The sequence below is a fragment of the Sycon ciliatum genome, chromosome 5 (assembly GCF_964019385.1).
Source record: "Sycon ciliatum chromosome 5, ocSycCili1.1, whole genome shotgun sequence".
Classification (NCBI taxonomy): Eukaryota; Metazoa; Porifera; class Calcarea; order Leucosolenida; family Sycettidae; genus Sycon; species Sycon ciliatum.
In genome coordinates this window covers 32,324,932-32,343,810 of record NC_088647.1, presented here as the reverse complement: position 1 = coordinate 32,343,810, position 18,879 = coordinate 32,324,932, and the positions used below count along the sequence as shown (strand labels likewise).

At 47.1% G+C, this 18,879-nt stretch overlaps 2 protein-coding genes across 2 annotated transcripts; both read right to left on the bottom strand.

The window, feature by feature from the left end:
• Nucleotides 1–942: 942 nt before the first annotated feature.
• Nucleotides 943–3,648, bottom strand: LOC135818357 (apoptosis-inducing factor 3-like). Its single transcript, XM_065331710.1, has one exon. The coding sequence runs from the start codon at nt 3,426–3,428 to the stop codon at nt 1,524–1,526; it is 1,905 nt and encodes a 634-aa protein (XP_065187782.1). The 5' UTR covers nt 3,429–3,648; the 3' UTR covers nt 943–1,523.
• A 10,652-nt stretch (nt 3,649–14,300) lies between these two features.
• On the bottom strand, nt 14,301–15,113 carry LOC135817021 (uncharacterized). The gene has a single exon (XM_065330120.1). The coding sequence runs from the start codon at nt 15,111–15,113 to the stop codon at nt 14,301–14,303; it is 813 nt and encodes a 270-aa protein (XP_065186192.1).
• Nucleotides 15,114–18,879: the final 3,766 nt, after the last annotated feature.

The window sequence follows — 18,879 nt, the reverse complement described above, 5'->3', positions numbered from 1 at the left end:
TATCCCAGCCTACCATGTTGACGACAACCGGGTTACGATATATCCCAGCCTACCATGTTGACGACAACCGGGTTACGATATATCCCAGCCTACCATGTTGACTACAACCAGGTTACGATATACCCCAGCCTACCATGTTGACGACAACCGGGTTACGATATACCCCAGCCTACCATGTTGACGACAACCGGGCTACGATATACCCCAGCCTACCATGTTGACGACAACCGGGCTACGATATATCCCAGCCTATCCATACACTGATGGCATGTACTGTAAACTGCCCAAAGTCTGTCCCCGGGGAAAATTGCGATTCCGCGGCCGCGTTTTTTTCCGCGTTTTTTGCGATTTTTTAAAAGACCGCGTTTTCCGCGATTTTCCCGCGTTTTTTGAACTTTTTTGTTGCACTACACGTACACACAGGGCACTTTTCGGTCAGCAACGTCTCATCGTGGCGACTTTTTACTCAAATAATGGGTGCTTTATACACCAGAGACTTGTAACTGATTGATTTCACTACATACTCACTGAAAATTGCCGCATTCACCGCATATTTACCGCAAATTCACCGCAAATTATGCCATATTATGCCGCGTTTTTTGCGATTTTTTTCCGCAATTTTCCCCGGGGACAGCAAAGTTCGGGTCACTAAAGTTTTGCGATCTCTCAGAACCAGCGAGTTTACGCTGGCAAATGTTCGTGGAGCACTGCGGCCACACATATACATGTACACTCACGGTTGAAGTTTGATTTCACGATGGTCGATATTAAAAGCGTGCGTTCTGCTCTTCTCGCAAAACTAGCAAACATTAATACGTCGCAAACAAGAGTCCATCAACAGTTGGACTCTTGGTCGCAAACATTAGGCAGTTTACAGTGCTCGTATTTGCCAAGGGTTACGGCAACATCACACTGCCAGAGCCAGACAACATCACCAGGTGGTCAGGGTACATGTTTATAGTGCAGAAGGAACTGCCATGCCCTACAAAATACAGCCGAAGTATTAAAGAAATGTAAAAAAAAGACTTAGTATCGGATATCAATCTTTAAAACGCAAATCATGGCTGCTCCGTCATTGAAAACAGAATGGTTACAGCCATACTACTAGTGAAACCGATGTCTAAGTCGGATAGAAGACAAAGCTTAAAAAGTCAAATACTGAAAGCATACGTCCAAACTAAATTCAAGGCAATCCCCGAGAAAAAGGCTTGGCGCAGCAACAACGGCAAGACTGATAAAGATTGCTGCTGCTGCTATTGCCATGACGCCTGACTAAAAACAAAGACACGGACGAACAGCCAGCGACAGATTACTGCTAGCACGCGCCGTCACGCATTCCTTCCAGGGAAAAACAAACACAGTACGCGCGCATGTGCAACATGCAGTCACAAAAAAAAGATACTGGCACGCTGTATGGAGCGGCTGTGCACAACACCCATCATCAGCGAACAATGGCTGCATCCGGGCGGCGACGCGAAAACAGGACTCTTACCGCAGTACAATCAGTGCCGCACTGCGGCTTCTCAAGCGGCAAGCAGCGACGCTGGGTTAGCACGGACGTCGGCTGCCGACGGCATGGTGCCGGCCAGCAGGTGGTCGGCGGCACGCGACACCAGCGGGTCCATACCCATGGCAGCCACCGCAATCACGCTGTCGCCCTTCAGGTAGGCGGCGGCAAACTTCAACTCGTCGGGATCGCCCTCGACGACAATGTCATCGTGGCCGTGCCCATAACCGGCGTAGCGCAGGCTCTTACCGAACATCTGCGTCCAGAAGAAGGGCACTGTATCCAGAGGTGCTCCGGCGGCTGTCTTGTCCAGCATGCCCTGAGCGGCTGCACGGCCCAGGCGAGCGGCCAGCTGCCAATGACCGATGGTCACGTGCCCGTTGGCGATGGGCAGTGGGAAGTGAGCGATGTCGCCGGCCACATAGATGTCGCCCGCGGCGTGCATGCGGCTGTCGACCTGCACGGAGCCGTGCGCGGAGAAGGTGATGCCGTCGACGCCCTTCAGGTACGAAGTGGTGGGCGTCACGCCCAGGCCGCACACGACTATGTCGGCCGGCAGAGTCTGGCCGTTGCCGAGGACCGCGCTGGTGACATGACCACCCTCACCCTTGAACTCGGTCACGGTCGTACCCAGCTGGAACTTGACGCCCTTGTCCTCGTGCATCTTCCTGATGCCCAGCCCAATCTTCTCGCCGAGGACAGCAGCGAACGGTATCGGCGAGCGCCCCACCACAGTGACCGATGCCGCCTTGCTGCACAAGCAAGCAGCCACCTCCATGCCGATGAACGAGGAGCCGACGACGACGAGATGCTTGCCTTCCACGGAGGCGGCGATGGTGTTTCCGTCCGGCACCGTGCGCAGCAAGTGTATGCCATCCAGGTCAGCGCCCGGGCATGTGCAGGCGCGCGGCGCGCCTCCCGTGGCGAACAGCACCTTGTCGTAGCTCTGGCTGGCGCCGTCGGCAAACGTCACCGTGCTGGCCGCCGCGTCCACCGACACCACTTCCTTGCCGCCGGCAAACTCGATGCCGTGCTGCTTGAAGAAATCAGCGTTGCGCAGCGCAAGTGCTTCCGCCGTGCTGCTGAGGGCCTTGCTGAGCTTGGGACGGTCGTACGGCAGGCTATCCTCCTTGCTGAACATCAGTATGCGGCCGGTAAAGCCCTCCTGACGCAGCGACTCTGCAGCCGACATGGCGGCGCCACCACCGCCCACGATAACGAACACCCTCGCGTCATCGCTCTTCGGTTCGGCCATGTCGGCCGTGCGCCGGAAGTTGGCCAGCGCGCTCGGCTCGGCGATAACCACCACGTCCTCGCCGTCAATGCGCACGCCGAAACGTGGCACGGAGTCCAGGCCCGGGAAATCCTCAATGTCGCCAGTTTTCACGTTGAAGCAGGCGCCATGCCATGGACATCGCACTCGATTGTTGCACAGAGAGCCCTTGATCAGCGGCGCACCATAGTGCGAGCACTTGTGCCCAATGGCACTGTATTCGCCACCACTGTACACCAGCAACGCTTTCCCGGAGCCAACTTCAACCTCCTTCATTTCTCCATCCTTCAAATCTCCGACTTTGGCAACGACGGCCTCCACGGCGTTGGCGGATGGCTGAGCAGCCACGGCAGAGGCAGTTGCTGCTGCATCGCCCGATTCAGGTTTTCCTTGGGTCGCACCCATTGCTCCTTGTACTCCTGAAGAAAGAAACCGGTGGGTGTCAGGTCCGAAACGAGAGAACTGAAAATTTGGCTTGCAACTGGACGTTTGATTGACTCTACCGTAGCAAACTGTCCTACTTTTTTGAACGGGGGAGCTCGAGCTGGACAGTGCAAATGTCCTTCGTGTGCTAGTCGCGACAAATACTGAGACTCTCGAGGGAACAAGAGGATGAGTTTTGGCAAGTAGTGCAAGGTTGGGGATCATCACTTCACTGCAACCCAAGACTCTTGACTTGTAAAATCTGGTGGATCCCGTAGAAGTGCTACATGTGCAGATGCACGGGCTAGGCTAGCTGCAGTTGGCCTTGACACCAAGACATAAACAGTGTCACCAGAGAGTCCAGAGCTGTACTGTGTAGAGGCTAGGCAGATAAGAAGAACAGGTTTGTAAAGTGATTCGCTGTGGGAAGTGCTAGCGTCCAAGCTGGTTTGATGAGAAGTAAGTAGCTTAGTTCAAGATTAGTACTACTACCTGTACAAAACTCAAGCGCCAGTGGTCAAGCGCCAGTGCCAGTGGTCAAGTACGACCAGTGCTAGTGCATTACTCAAACTGTCAAAGGCAGTTACGGCTACGAGTACGAGTATACATGACAGGTCTTGTTTGATGTTCCAGTTTTGTCAGTGTCATGCTGAGTTGCAACAAAAATGAATCTCGCGAGCTCGCCGCCTTTGAAAAATAATTGAAAATCGGCGTTGATCGCGCAGCACTAGCGAAGATACCGCGTACCGGTATGACTAATAATTATACCTCACTCCATGTACTTACAGTCTTAGGCATGCTCTCCCTTAGTGGTGTATACATGTATGTATATATTATAACAAGGGACCTCGTGTATATCGAGAAATATAGACCAGTATAAAAACCGAGGCGAAGCCGAGGTTTTTATAACTGGTCGATATTTCTCGATATACACGAGGTCCCTTGTTATAATATATTTATACCTCTCCATGCGCAAGCTCAAGAGCAAAAAGGAGTGAATATAGCTTTAGAGAAAGAAAGCTATATACAAAGAGTCGGCGTGGAGAAAGCAATTTTATTAGTGCAATTAGGATACTATTCACTGATGAGCGGAACACGAAAATCGATTTTGAATAACATAAAAATCCTTAAAAATTCCATGAACTCGTTGTTGTCTGGCCATGTCTGCATCTATTATACTCCTAATTGCACTAATAAAAGCTATATACACTCCTTTTAGAGAAAGAAAGCTCCTCAGTGAGTTTTTTTCTGATGGTTTTCCTCAGTGGTGTATATACCTCCTTAGTGGTGTATATACCTCCTTAGTGGTGTATATTGAACAGTGTATATGGAAATTTATAAACTTCATGGGAGATCTGGTATATGAGTGTGGGTGTATATGGAGTGAGGTATAAATCTCCATATACACCGCTAAGGGAAATTAGCAGTAGTTGTCGGCGATGAACAAGCCATTAGGAGGTCACACACGGTGAATATGGAGAGGTATAAATATATTACTAGTATAACAAAGGGACCTCGGGGGACTTCGGTCTTTTACTCGGTCTATATATCCTGTATAGACCTCCTAACCGGTCTATAATCTATACATATACACTCGGTTCCTTGTTATAATAGTATTTATACCTCACTCCATATACACTTACAGTCTTAGGCATGCTCTCCCTTAGTGGTGTATATATCTCCATATACACCGCTAAGGGAAATTAGCAGTAGTTGTCAGCGAGGAACAAGCCATTAGGAGGTCACACACGGTGAATATGGAGAGGTATAAATATATTATAACAAAGGAACCTCGTGTATATCGAGATATATACACCAGTTATAAAAACCTCGGCTTCGCCTCGGTTTTCATACTGGTGTATATATCTCTATATACATTCGGTTCCTTGTTATAATATATACCACTCCCTTGGTATTGACTCACAAAGATTTTTGCCATACCTAAGCAGTCAAATATTCCTGCATATTTCACTCCTTAGGGCTACATTGTATATTGACTGCTTATTTGACTGCCTAGGGGTTGCGCAGTTGAACGGTGCCTAGTGCAGCATTGTCACTGCATGAGTAGGTGGTGGTGCAACGGTTGTGCAATCATAAAACCGGGATTCATGAGGTTATCGTTCTGGAATTTGAAATACGGACTGTTTGTCGTGGTAAATCTAATATTGACTTCGTACTTGGTCAGTATAGTATAGGAATTTTATTATTAAACTCAATCTCGTAGCATGTGCACGCAGGAAATAAAAACCTCGTAAAAGACCTCGGCTTTGCCTCGGTCTTTTACTCGGCTTTTATTTCCTATATTGACCTCGTACTCTGTCAATATTAGATACTTATTCTTTACTTATAACAAGGAACCGAGTGTATAGTCTGAGATATCATATCAAGAGTCCATAAACACAGATGGAGAGCCGAGGTTTAATTATACAATTATGTTATTTCTCAATCTGCGGACAGCATGCTGTTTCGTTCTTTGTGAACTCATCAGCGCAGCACAGAGGAAATGAGGCCGAACCTGATAGCAATGGAAATAAAAATTTCCAATCAGGCCTGAACGTACCTTGCCAGAGTGCTCAAACTGACAAGTCAGTGAGCTCTGCGTAATGCAAACAGCAAAGGCACTACCCCACATGAGAGTGCTCAACTACTACAAGAGCAGGAGCGAAAATACTCAATCTGCGGACAGCATGCTGTTTCGTTCTTTGTAAACTCATCAGCGCAGCACAGAGGAAATGAGGCCGAACCTGATTATTATGTTATTTCTATAACGTAGAACCTTCCAAGTTGGAAGGCTGTTGGAGTGCGCATCCAAGATGTGCTAGAACTGTTAGCCAGTTAGTTGTAGAACGTCAGTACTGTCGGTGAGTGTCATGCAATGTTATCGCATGAGCTGATTGTTTAGTGACTGGTAGTGTTAGTGGACAGTATAGCGTAACTTGTAGTTCCTTGGTCTTTCTCTGTTGTATAGTCACCACAGCCATGTGATGACATTGGGATGGGCCCCAAGCACGATTGCACTCTCTAGTTACAATAAATTTGGCCAGATTATCTGTGAAGACAAAATGCAATGCATAGCGGCAATCGATGGATGAAGAGAGAGTTTGTAAATACACATATCTTTCCACTTGTTCAGGAGCTTACCTTTTGGAGTTCACATCGTTTACACGATCTCTCGTGCTGTCTTGCACCTTTGCTTTGTTGACCATGGATACGCCATCCCAGAAAACATTCTACAGGAGCTACTAATGCAGAGCGTTTTTCACGCTCGATCTCGGCGATCTACCTTGTCACGCCAATAAAATCCTCCGTGACACTGGCTACAGTCACAAGAGACGTCTCAGTAAGGTGAGCACGACAACATCGTCGAGATCAAGGACAAAGAGAAAACAAAACACTCACTGAAAACAGCAAAGAAGAAACGAAGAAATGTACACGATTCTATATGTTGCCACTGACAACTGGTTCGGTGGAGACGACGCTACTTTTGTTTGTCCCCAGTGTGATCGTTGTTATGCGTATCGAAGGAACTGTGACGTCATCACTTAACAGCCCCATTAGTCCCCTTTGTCGATTGATGGATCAATCGGTAGATTCGGCTCTGTTTTTCTTTCCTTTCTTTCTTGTTTTGAATAGACCAATCCCGAAAAGATTGTCTGGGTTCGTGAAAGGGGGCACGCGTGCAAGCCAGAATGTGTGAAGTGCATCGTTTTGGCTTGAAAGTGATGACGTCAAAACGGCCAGGGAGTAGTAAGTTGACATCAGATTTCTATTTTTGGATCCACTAAGGTGTGACTTTGCTATTGCCTAAGTATGTGGGTGCATAGCAACCCACTCATGTCGCATGCAGGTGTGACTTTTATTTCGCCACCAGTTGTAACCCCGCCCCCAGTAGCCAAATCAGTCAGTTTCACTGGTTACATCACCTTGCTGAGACTGTGAGTGAGAGTAAGACGGCTTGAAATGTGCTTGGATCCATACAAAAACTGGATCCAAGTGGATCCAATTTTTGAATTTTTGAAATTGTTGCTATGCTGTGACGTAGCACTTTCAAGCCCTATTCAGTTTGTGTGTGTCAGCTCATGGCGGAGGAGAGAGAGACTTTTGCTCGCCGAGCTGAAGCGAAAGGATTTGATGGAGTCCTGCCAGCAGCTAGTCAAAGGACCTTCGGTACCTTAGGCAGACCCTGACGGAGTTTGGAGGCCAGCTAGCTCTCGGTGAGGAGAGAAACATTCGCGTGGCGATCGACTCTCCGTAAAAAATGCAAGCTACATAGCACCGACATACTGCAACAGCTACGATTTCAGCTAACTTCTCGATCTGCTGCTTCACAAAGTTCAACTATTTACAAGTCCTGACTGTTGTAGTCTGAAGCTGGAGTCTCATCGCCCGCCTACAGGTAGCTTTTGGAGCTGATGGATTTCCCGACTTGGACTCCTTCCGCAAACTCTCGCAACATTACTACAGTGTATGCAGTGTTTCCGCACGCTCGTGTCGACATGTCACCTATACTGTACATGGACCGGGTCGCGGAGGAGCTTGACGACCTCTGCTGACTCCAGGTTTCCGAAATACTGCCGTCGTCTTCGTTGATGTCGCTGGTGACATTCTCCCCTTGCAGGACGTGCGCATAGTTGTCGTCCCGGGGGTAAAGACTATGATTGTTGTCTTTCGAAATAGTTCTTCATCACGCGCGAATGATGTTTCTCATCATGAACTCGTTCCGACGGTGTGACACGGCGATGGTCTTTGGTGGGGCACTGGCTTGGCGAAAACGATATCTTCTTGTGTAATATAACATTGATCGGCCGCAGATGAGTTCAGTCACTTCGTGGTTGATCCTATAGGAGGGCAGCGGCCAGGAAAGAGGCAGGACTCATCGAAAACGAAGCGCTCGCAACAAGCAATAGCACTCGAAATATCTCGTAAGATTTAGGGCCTATCGCTTTGAGCCACAGCGCTCACAGCCTTGCCTACTTCATCAAAGTGAGCTCTACATGTTCGTTGACCTCTTCACACTACCCAGAAGAGCGAAACAAGGATTATGTCTTAGCATTTCAACTCCAACAGCAGACCATTACCAGTGCGAGAGAGAAAACTACAAAGGGCTTTGCTGTCTGTCGCATCGTCTCTTTTGCATGCAACTAACGAGAAAACCGTGTACTTACCCTCGCATTCACACGCGAACTATCAAACACGTCTTGTGCCGCATGCTGATCAGGTAGTGCCATGTATGTGTTGTACAGTGTACTCTCAGGTGACATGCCCCCTTTCGAACCCAGACAATCTTTTCGGGATTGGTCTATAGGGCTTGAAAGTGCTACGTCACAGCATAGCAACAATTTCAAAAATTCAAAAATTGGATCCACTTGGATCCAGTTTTTGTATGGATCCAAGCACATTTCAAGCCGTCTTACTCTCAGCAAGGTGATGTTACCAGTGAAACTGACTGATTTGGCTACTGGGGCCGGGGTTACAACTGGTGGCGAAGTAAAAGTCACCCCTGCATACGACATGAGTGGGTTGCTATGCACCTACATACTGAGGCAATAGCAAAGTCACACCTTAGTGGATCCAAAATAGAAATCTGATGTCAACTTAGTACTCCCTGGCCGTTTTTGACGTCATCACTTTCAAGCCCTATTGTACGTTGAACTCATTGGATTTCTTTGTATTCTGTATCTCGTTATCGTTATATTTCCCTCTCCGCTCTAGCCCTCTCGCTTAGGATGAGCTTCCTTTTTTACGGCAGCTTAAGCGAAGGCTATATACCTGCTTTATGCAGGTTGATGCCAACGCAAACAAGCAAAATAATAATAATAACTGTCCCAAATAGAGCGTGACCAGCACTAAAATCTCCTTTATTGGCGTGACCCGGGGAATATTCGCACGATTGTGACCCCAGCGGGGTATATTATTGACCCCGGCGGGGTATATCGCTCAACCCCCGCTCAGAACGGTCGCTGATTGGCTGAAATGGCCCAAATCATTTCGTACCATGGGATAAGAGGTCAATAGGAAATAAAAGCCGAGTAAAAGACCGAGGCGAAGCCGAGGTCTTTTACGAGGTTTTATTTCCTATACTGACCAGGTACGAAGTCAATACTCAGGAAATTTACATCTGACCATGCTTATGCAATGAACGGAATTCCGCCAACTTGCAGTTGATTTTCCCTATTTCTCTCCTCATCAATCCCTACTTGTCTTTGTACATACATCTACATCTACTGTTCTTTCAATCAAATGAACCCCTCGATAGGCACATTGCCTTTGGGTCATTTCATAATATTAATAACGAGAGAGCTTGGAAGCTCAGGGCCCTACGCTATGCTTTGTTACTTAGCTCATCGTGCATGTTGTGGGAACTGATGGAAATGTTTCCTGGAACGGCGCTGACTCTGCCGAGCACGCGCGTTCTGGAGTCGACGGGATCTCTCTGCCGACGTTTCCTGTGACCGGCGCTGACTCGCCCGTTCACGCCTATTTTGGAGACGACGGGATGTCTCTTCCAAAGTATGTTTTTACTGACGCATTCTATCACCTATTCGGCAACTAACATCCATTCTAATTTCATTTCCTCCTCGTCTCCCTATTTCTTTCCAGAAAGTCTCTCTATACATCAGGCAGTCGTACTGTATTGGCAGCTACCCTAACGGGTCACGCCGCCCACCACCCAAGCATGGGTATGATGAGGGACAGTGGCAACAGAAACAAAAAAACAGCAAGCAGGGAGAGAAAGCAAGAGAAAGACGGCGATAGTAGTACATCTGGTGTGCGACGTATAGAAAAGAGAGATGACAAGAGATGCGCAAAAAATAGGAAACAATAATTATTTTTGCAGTTCCGAAACAATCAACCAGGTGATGGAGTGTGGGCACCCGAAGTCCCACCTGGACTCCACTGGAAGAACATCCCACGCAGGGATATCAGCGATAGGCCAAGCGTTGAAAAACAGCCATGAGGACACATCGTCTAGAAGTCCACCGCGCTCGAACTGAAATTGCAGGTTCAAACAATTTCCCACGCGGCGTCAGGCAGCGTAACTCTTCTCCCTGCATCACCATCCATCTCCAGCAACCGTCTCCACTCACAGCTCATGCCTCTGCCACCACTGTACTCCTCCGAGCTTCGCAGTTTGAAACCATTCGGGGGTCAGCTACACCACCGCGAATGGAGAGACGAGGACGACAACGGTCGTGACTGAAAAGATACTGCCTTGGCGACCGCGTCGCGGAACCCTCGCCCCAGCAAATTCAGAAATACGCCAGGGGCAACTCTGGTGGACCCAGAGCCAGAAAAGTGCAACCGTCCCCTTCAAGCACAGTTGCAACACACAGGGAGTCGTATACATGTACATGTACATAATATTGTGGCCAGCTGTTTGTAGCCAGCTGTGTTTGATGGTACGGTACGGTACGGGACAGATACGGGAGCCAGCAAATATATGGCCAGCTGTGCGATACGGTACGGGACAGATACGAGATAGCGCCAGGCGTGACTCAAACAAACAAACAAACAAACAAACAAACAAACAAACAAATAAACAAACACCAAATTAAAGCTGTGTGGACCCTGGCTAGCGCCAGACGTTACTGAACTAACGTCTTCTGCATAGCTACGGGAATAATAATAATTCCCAACTCATCACAACCACGCGCTCTTCAGCCGAACCATACAGACACCAGCAAGGACACTTCCGTTGAGAGATAATACACGAAGAGTCGGTGAAGAAAGAAGGAGAGATGACAAGACGAGTCGGTGAAGAAGGAAGGAGGAAAGCAAGACACATCTGCAACATCTTTGATCAAACTGAGCTGAGCTGCTGATACGAAGCGTCGACCAAGCATCCCTGACTGGAGTGAATGCCCCAGCTGGCCTCTCGTTTGTCAGTGGTTGCTACTAGACCTGTTAGTATCACACTCACGACTAGGTTTCCTGGTGTGCATCGACATCGGCATCAGTGGGGCCTCCCGCTGTCGATCCTGTTGACGGGCGGACAGGTCGGTGTGAATCCTGAACGGCAACCGAGCCTGTCGCGTTGGGGGATCTCGGCGGTGAGTCTCGCCTCGCCTGCATACATGGACATTGCAACATCATAATAATAAACAACATACATGTACTTTCCATTGGCATCAGTATTCCGAGTAAGATTTTCGTCGCTTGTGTGGTGTGTTTCTCCACCAATGTGCGCGTACTATGATTATTTATCGCTGTTCTCACACTTTACCATTTTAGCAGCTTGCATATGCCATTGATATATGTGGAAAGCGCGCACTTGCGCCATTTTTGGTGTATAAGAATGATCATTCCTCCATTATCATCATTATCATCCTCTACTGATGAGCTCCGACAGGGAGCGAAACAGCTGTCTAGAGGCGTGGAGCAATATTATCTCTCAACGGAAGTGTCCTTGCTGGTGTCTGTATGGTTCGGCTGAAGAGCGCGTGGTTGTGATGAGTTGGGAATGCAATGAATTGAAAATATGGCCGAAAGCTCTGTCGCAATATTTAGTTCTGAAATAATAATAATAATGTAGAAAAGAAAAGGACATATGGATACGAGTTAAGAGTAACTCTCCATCACTGTAACTGGGAACTATTATACAGTCAGAAAGAGCAATAACTAGGCACAAAACTGACAGAGTACTGAGACATTGACGTCCTGACACCTAGCTTCAACACTGTAGGAGTTTGGCTTTCGGCTTGTACAATTCATTTTCGCAAAGCTTCCCCTTTCTTTACTTATCTTTGATATTTATGACCCACCCAAGTTGGGTGGTGTGCTGCTTTGCTGCTTCGAATTGTAGTTAGACCGCTTTGTCAATATCGTACTGGTCTCGTCATCGTCCAGTAACAATCGACATTCTTTGTTCCGTTGGGACTGTAGCTTTTGCTCGTTTTCGTTGCGCTTGCCTTCCCCTCTTTGGTCTTTTCATAACCTTGAACCTTCCAAGTTGGAAGGCTGTCGGTTAGCGCTACGGAGATGTGTTGAAGCTAGGTGTCAGGACGTCGAATGTCTCAGTACTCTGTCAGTTTTGTGCCTAGTTATTGCTCTTTCTGACTGTATATACATGTAGTATCATGTTACAGTGATGGAGAGTTACTCTTAACTCGTATCCATATGTCCTTTTCTTTTCTACATTTATTTATGGCTCAACATCCGAGTTTCAAATAATAATAATACTACATTTATCACAACAACCAGTCCGTATGTCAAATTCCAGAACGAAAACCTCATGAATCTTGGTTTTATGATTGCACAACCGTTGCACCATCAGTCTTCTGCTACATGTATTGTGTCAGTGTTAGCCATTGGCGGACTATGCTCGGCCAATCGTCAAAATTTAATTATGCTTTTGATTATGCCACAATTATGCCAACAAATATGCTGAATAATGCTCTCTAAGCTGCAAAGTTCTAGCACAGAGCTCTCCTTCTCACCACCACCACCATTGCAGCTTAGAGAGCGTGTGTGGGCAGGCGTGTGTTTACCGCCATATTGCCAGGTGTGTCTTTACCACCATATTTATCAACCATAAGTACAGCTGCAGTGGTGTCTTCAACTTCATTCTCCCGAGCCAAGCTTCGTATGAAGACATCCAAGAAGAAGATTGCCTGATGAGTCCAGCGGGGACGAAACGTACGTCGCAATCGAGCTATGTCGTTGCTGTGTCATCTTCTATGTGCCATGCGCTACTAGATGTACCAGCCTGCTATGTCGGATACCGCCAACCATGCATCGACTAGGCGCCAGGCGCGAACTGATGGTGGTGGTGGTGAGAAGGAGAGCTCTGTGCTAGAACTTTGCAGCTTAGAGAGCGTGTGCGGGCAGGCGTGTGTTTACCGCCATATTGCCAGATGTGTCTTTACCACCAATCCATATTTATCAACCATAGGTTTCTTTTACTTTTAGAATAATGGAGAGCTATGGAGGAGACATACGCGAAGTGAATACCAAACAGACGAAGCAGAGTTTTCTAGTTGTGCCAGAGGCTCTGGCGATAGCATCTCTAGCGATACTGAAGTAGACACTGATGCATTGCTAAATTTGGACCAGGATGAAGGAGCGCCTAAAAACAGAAATACCTCGTTCCAAAAGAACTGCCTTTGCCGAGTCCAGCTCAGGAGGCTCGAAAAGAACTAGAATTTCTCATGGACTTAGTACCAAGTTGATTGCTCAGCAGCGCCTGTCTTACTTTCCTGATGAAGCACGTACAGTTAGTTGTGGACGGTAGTAATGCCAGGCATACAGTCAAATGCTATCAGACAAAAGAAGAGTATTGTGGCAAGCCATATATGTACGTCTACACGGTACACACCATCTCGAGGAGAAGATGAGAGCACAAGAAAAGGATGTAGAGTGGCAAATTAACTTCTGACCACGTGATTTCAGGATTTCCGCAAATGCGAGGGCTCTCCATGTGAGATCGGATCTCAGGAGCTGGCCTCACGTCTGGTGTTTCAGATGAAGACATTATTCACAGAGTGGACGCAGTGAAAGCTTGTCTGCAGGCAGGAATACTATTTGCCAAGATTAACTTCATCCCAACAATGAATGACTACCTGCAATAATGGTTTCATCTCTCACTACATGGATATTTAGGGAAAGATTTGATACACCGACTATTCTACCACAACCCTGCATCAAAGTTGGAATGGAGAACAATCAATGGAGAAGCGATCATGTCTTATAGTGCTAAGAAGTGGTGGAGCTCGTGAGAGATAAGGTGGCAGCTTCAGATGCAGATCAACGATATGCATAACTTCCTGGAAGTTTGACAATGTGCAGACTTTCTTCCATTTTTGTCCTAAACCAAGAGCATTATATCCCTTGCTGAAGCAATATTATTATTATTATTATACGAATGGGGCTCTACAAAACCAATGATCGAAGTTAGTCCTTCAGTAACATGGAGCGTCATAAAATTGGTCTCATTGGAAAAATGTCATCACTATTGTCTCCTCATGTAGCATCATGGTCAATGGGTGGCCAGATAATTATACGTATGAGGTTGAGTTGCCAGATAATTATTAAAAGATTCAAATAGTAATATTATTATAGAATGGTTGTTATGAGTTTATAAGGGTGCCATGGCTGTTTCTACTCGTGACGAGGGTGTGCACAAACACTCTTCACCAGCGCGTTCCATGCTGGACGGTCCACAGCAATCCGCTCCAGACGGCGCAAGTCCTCAACACTCCGCAGGTGCCCATTGTTCGACTGGGACAGATCGGTGTGGAGCTTTATTGGTAGTGTCACCCTCGGCCTCCCACGGTACCTCCCCTCGGGTGCCTGAAAGTATTGCTCCATGCTCAATCGTGCTGGCGTGTCCTTACCCAGGCGAAGCACATGCCCGAATAGACTCCAGCGTGAATTTCGGATCAAGTCCGACACCGGCTCCACTCCACATCGGGCATACAACGCCAAATTACTAATCTTCTGTGGCCATGTGATGCCGAGAAGTGACCTGAGTTGCCTTCTATGGAAAGCGTCCAGGGAGCGTTCGCTAGCAACCGTCAGACCCCAGGTGCCTGAATTATAGAGAAGTATCGGCATGATAAAGGCGCAGTACAACCTCATACGCAGAGGCTCTCGGATCAGTCCTCGGCGCTTCCAAAGAGACCACATGGATCGGAAGGCAGCCTCGGCCAATTGCCTGCGACGTGTCACATCCTCAATGTCACCCAGGAGTGAGCCCAGCTTTCGGGATGTCCTCCAGCGCTCGTCAATTCTGTCTACAGATCGACCCAGCTCTGTCCACTCAGTTTTGGTGTTGTTGACTCTCAGGGCCCACTGCCCGAGAGTGTGGTCTATGACCGGTTCGAGCTCTGTGAGCCATTGACGACTAAGGCTTATGAAATCGGTGTCATCTGCGTAGACAAGCTCAAATGGAATGTTGATGCTTTGATCCATTGGCGGTCTGTTTCGTGCCACCTGGGTGCTCCTCAGATTTCCCAGTGCTGCCTCTAAGTATATAACAAACAACACCGGGGAGAGAGAATCACCCTGCGGGGTGTCAATTGTAGTTTCAAGGGACTCTGATACTGCCCTGCCGATGCGTACCTGCAGAGTTGTGTTGGTCAACAGCACTCTAACCAGCCGAACATCATCCTCCATCAGGAAAGACTCAAGAACTGTCAACAGTTTGTCACGACGTAAGCAATATAATCAGCATTATAAGGCAGTTTTTGGAGCATTATGGTTAGCATCATATGAACATTTTCGGAGCATTATCCGCTGGACCCTACGGGGCCATGCCTACCTGGAAAGCCTGTCAGTGAGGCGCAAGAACTTTTAAATCATGTCCAGAGGGCCAGCATAGTGGCAGGAGTGTGTGGCGAAAAGTTCACTCAAATCCATTGAGAGACACCAAAGTTACGGTCAATTGAATGCCATATGAAATATATGGGTAGGCTGCTACCTTAAGACCATGGAGAGTACTGCTGTTGTATGTAAAGAAAATAATAATATTATAATAAAGGAGACTGAGAAAAAAAGAAAGAAAAAAGAGAGAAGCACTGTGAACAACAAATCCACAAAGAAGCACGTACAATCTATTATACAGTGCGTATCGGTTATAGTGTGGTCGTATACAAGAATAAACTGCCTACAAGAATGAACACTCATTTTTTCATAATCATAACACATATTTTATGTGTATATTTATTCTTACAAGCAGTATTATCGCATAGTAGAATATATCGGCCCTAAGAATGGATTTTGTGTACCAAAATATGCAAGATTAGTGCAAAGTGTATCGCCTGTAGTAATAACATCTGTGCTCTGTGCATACTCATTACAATAATATTCAACACAAAAAGAGAGTTATGCCCAAGGGAGCATTGGAGAATCACTTTTTCTGTCCAGTCGGACTCTTTCTTCCGACTTCTCTCGTATCTGCTGCTCCGCAGTCGCCTAGCGCCTACAACCGCGAGTCTGATCCGTGTGTATCATGTGTACGTGTCCACATGCCAAACGTGCGCGCATATGAATATGTCATAATGTCACACGTGCATAAGATATGTCACACGTGATTTATCGTGTGTAAGAAATATCGGCAATAAGAATCAAATGTCGTTTTTCAAACACCCACGCTATAACCGATACCTACTGTACATGTTCAACTAATCTGCTAGAAAGAGACTTAACACAAGCAGGTACAGAAATAGCAAGAGAGCTAAATCAGAAAACAAAATCCGTTGAAAAGTAACCGTCATCAAACCTGAAATCGAGCCCTTCAGCGACAAAATAGCACTGAAGGCAGCGATATAATTCTTTTCATTCAACATCAGGGAAGCACCGTCAAAACCGGTGAATGGGGGGCCTTGGGGGCTGATGGTATTATTGTTGTGTTTGTTATTGGCAAGTGATTAATATTACTATTGAAAGTATGAATGCCGCAGACATCACCACGCAACATGACAATTTGTTCAGGGTTTGAGATCGTGTGTTTCCAGAATCGATTTTCAAGCTCCGATCATCAGTGGAAATACGGAACTAAAGTGATCAAGGGAAAAACAAAGGTTAAAATCCAAAGAAGTGTGACACATGACGCGTAAGTATTACAAAAAGTGAGGGCTAAGGATAAAGAGTAAGTGTGACAAATGTGCATGAAAAGTGCAGAAACAACTCATGAACACGGGGTGCAAACTCACGAAAATAACCTAAGTGCTACAACATGTTACCGCAGCACCCTCTGGCGCCTGATCGGTGTGTCCAGAGACCACGGAGGTCGACCGCCAATTATTCAACCGAAATACGTATGTATATTATGCTAGGAATGGCCAAGGCCCACGCGGAGCATCGAAGGAGAACAGAAGCCAGAAGCTAAACGGAACACAATCTCGAGACGTGGATGAGCTAAGGACAGTGGCACGGGACAGACGTAGGAAGGAGAACACGGATGGTATCAGACGACTGACTGGCGGTGAATATGAGTTGGGTGATGATGCGGCGGATGACGAAGATACAGATGACGACGAGGCGGATGATGACGAGGCGGATGACGATGAGACGGCTGGTGGTGATGGTGATAAAACGGACGAGGAGGAGTCAGGTGGCAGGGAAGGTGATGGAGCTGATGAGGGTGAAATTCGAAAGAAGTCAGCTGTGTACTTGCATTTGTTATCTCGTCCCGATTGTTTGAGTGTGTATGATGATTCCCACTTCTCTGTACTGTGTCGTGCCCGGTATGTCCAGTAGTTGAAGGTCCTTGAAGCTGTTTGTATTCGTACGCATAAGCCCGATTTGTGTGAGCAAAAAGAACATGTTGTAGCACTTTGGTTATTTTGGTGAGTTTGCACCCCGTGTTCATGAGTTGTTTCTGCACTGTTCATGCCCATTTGTCACACTTACTCTTTATCCTTAGCCCTCACTTTTTGTAATACTTACGCGTCATGTGTCACACTTCTTTGGATTTTTAACCTTTGTTTTTCCCTTGATCACTTTAGTTCCGTATTTCCACTGATGATCGGAGCTTGAAAATCGATTCTGGAAACACACGCTCTCAAATCCTGAACTAATTGTCATGTTGCGTGGTGATGTCTGCGGCATTCATACTTTTCATAGCTATTATTAAACTTTTATCTCCACGTAGATTATTTGATTAATATTTCGAAGTATGATCATAATTAGTTTCTGGAAAGAGGGGCTTCAACTAATACTATAGTTCGAACCATGGGCATTCGCAAACCAATGTAACTTATTGGAGGGTAATTGTTATTCATCTGAGTTATTGACCTGATGATGACAACTGTGCCAAGGAGCGCCTCCTTTTGCAAGATGGATACGCTGGCTTTGGCATCCAGTTCCCTCACAAAGTCAGCAGTCGAGGGGGTTAATCCACCTAATGCCCCCTCAATCACTGGCACGATCTTGGTCCGAACCTGCCACAGCTGTTCCACCTCACGCGTCAGGCCTTGATATTTCTGTATCTTTTCTACAGATTTTCGGCGGATGTTCCTATCCAGAGGGACACTTACGTCCACAAGCAACGCTTCATCTTTGCCTTTGATAACAATGTCGGGTCTGTTTGCTCCAACGGGCGCTGCTGTTGGAATTGGCACTTCCCAGTAAATTGACACATCCGTTTCAGCACTGTACACGACGTTAGTGAGTTGGTGACTTGTGTACTTATTCGAAATGTCCGATGCACCATACTTCCTGCACAACGTCCAGTGAAGATATTTTGCTTTGTAAATTACAGCTCACCCCAGCCCTCCCGACAAGCCCTAATACGTCCCGTACCGTCGGCGTTGCGTCGAATGTGAACTAGGCTTAACCTGTTGTGCCGATTGACATAGTGACTTCCAGCAAAAGCCGTGCATGCTCCAATAAGGTGGAAAACCGTTTCCTCGTCCTTTCCACACATCCTGCAGCTCGTTTTCGTTGACACACCCGTTCCTCGATTAAATATCTCTTGCAAGTTCCGTGTTGCGATAGCCTGGTCCTGTATGGCCATGACAATACTTTTTGTCGCCGGACGCAAGGCAGAAGACCGCAACCACGCAAAGGAGAGCCCTCGATCCAGCTCAGCATCCTGCAGCATCAGCCAAAATTGGCCATGCATTATTATTATTATGTCTCCTTTATTCACTTCTTTCGAAGGCGATAAGCCTGACCCACCGGGAAAATATTTCCATGGGTGGGACAGCAAAAAGAAAGTGAAAAATAAAAAGCT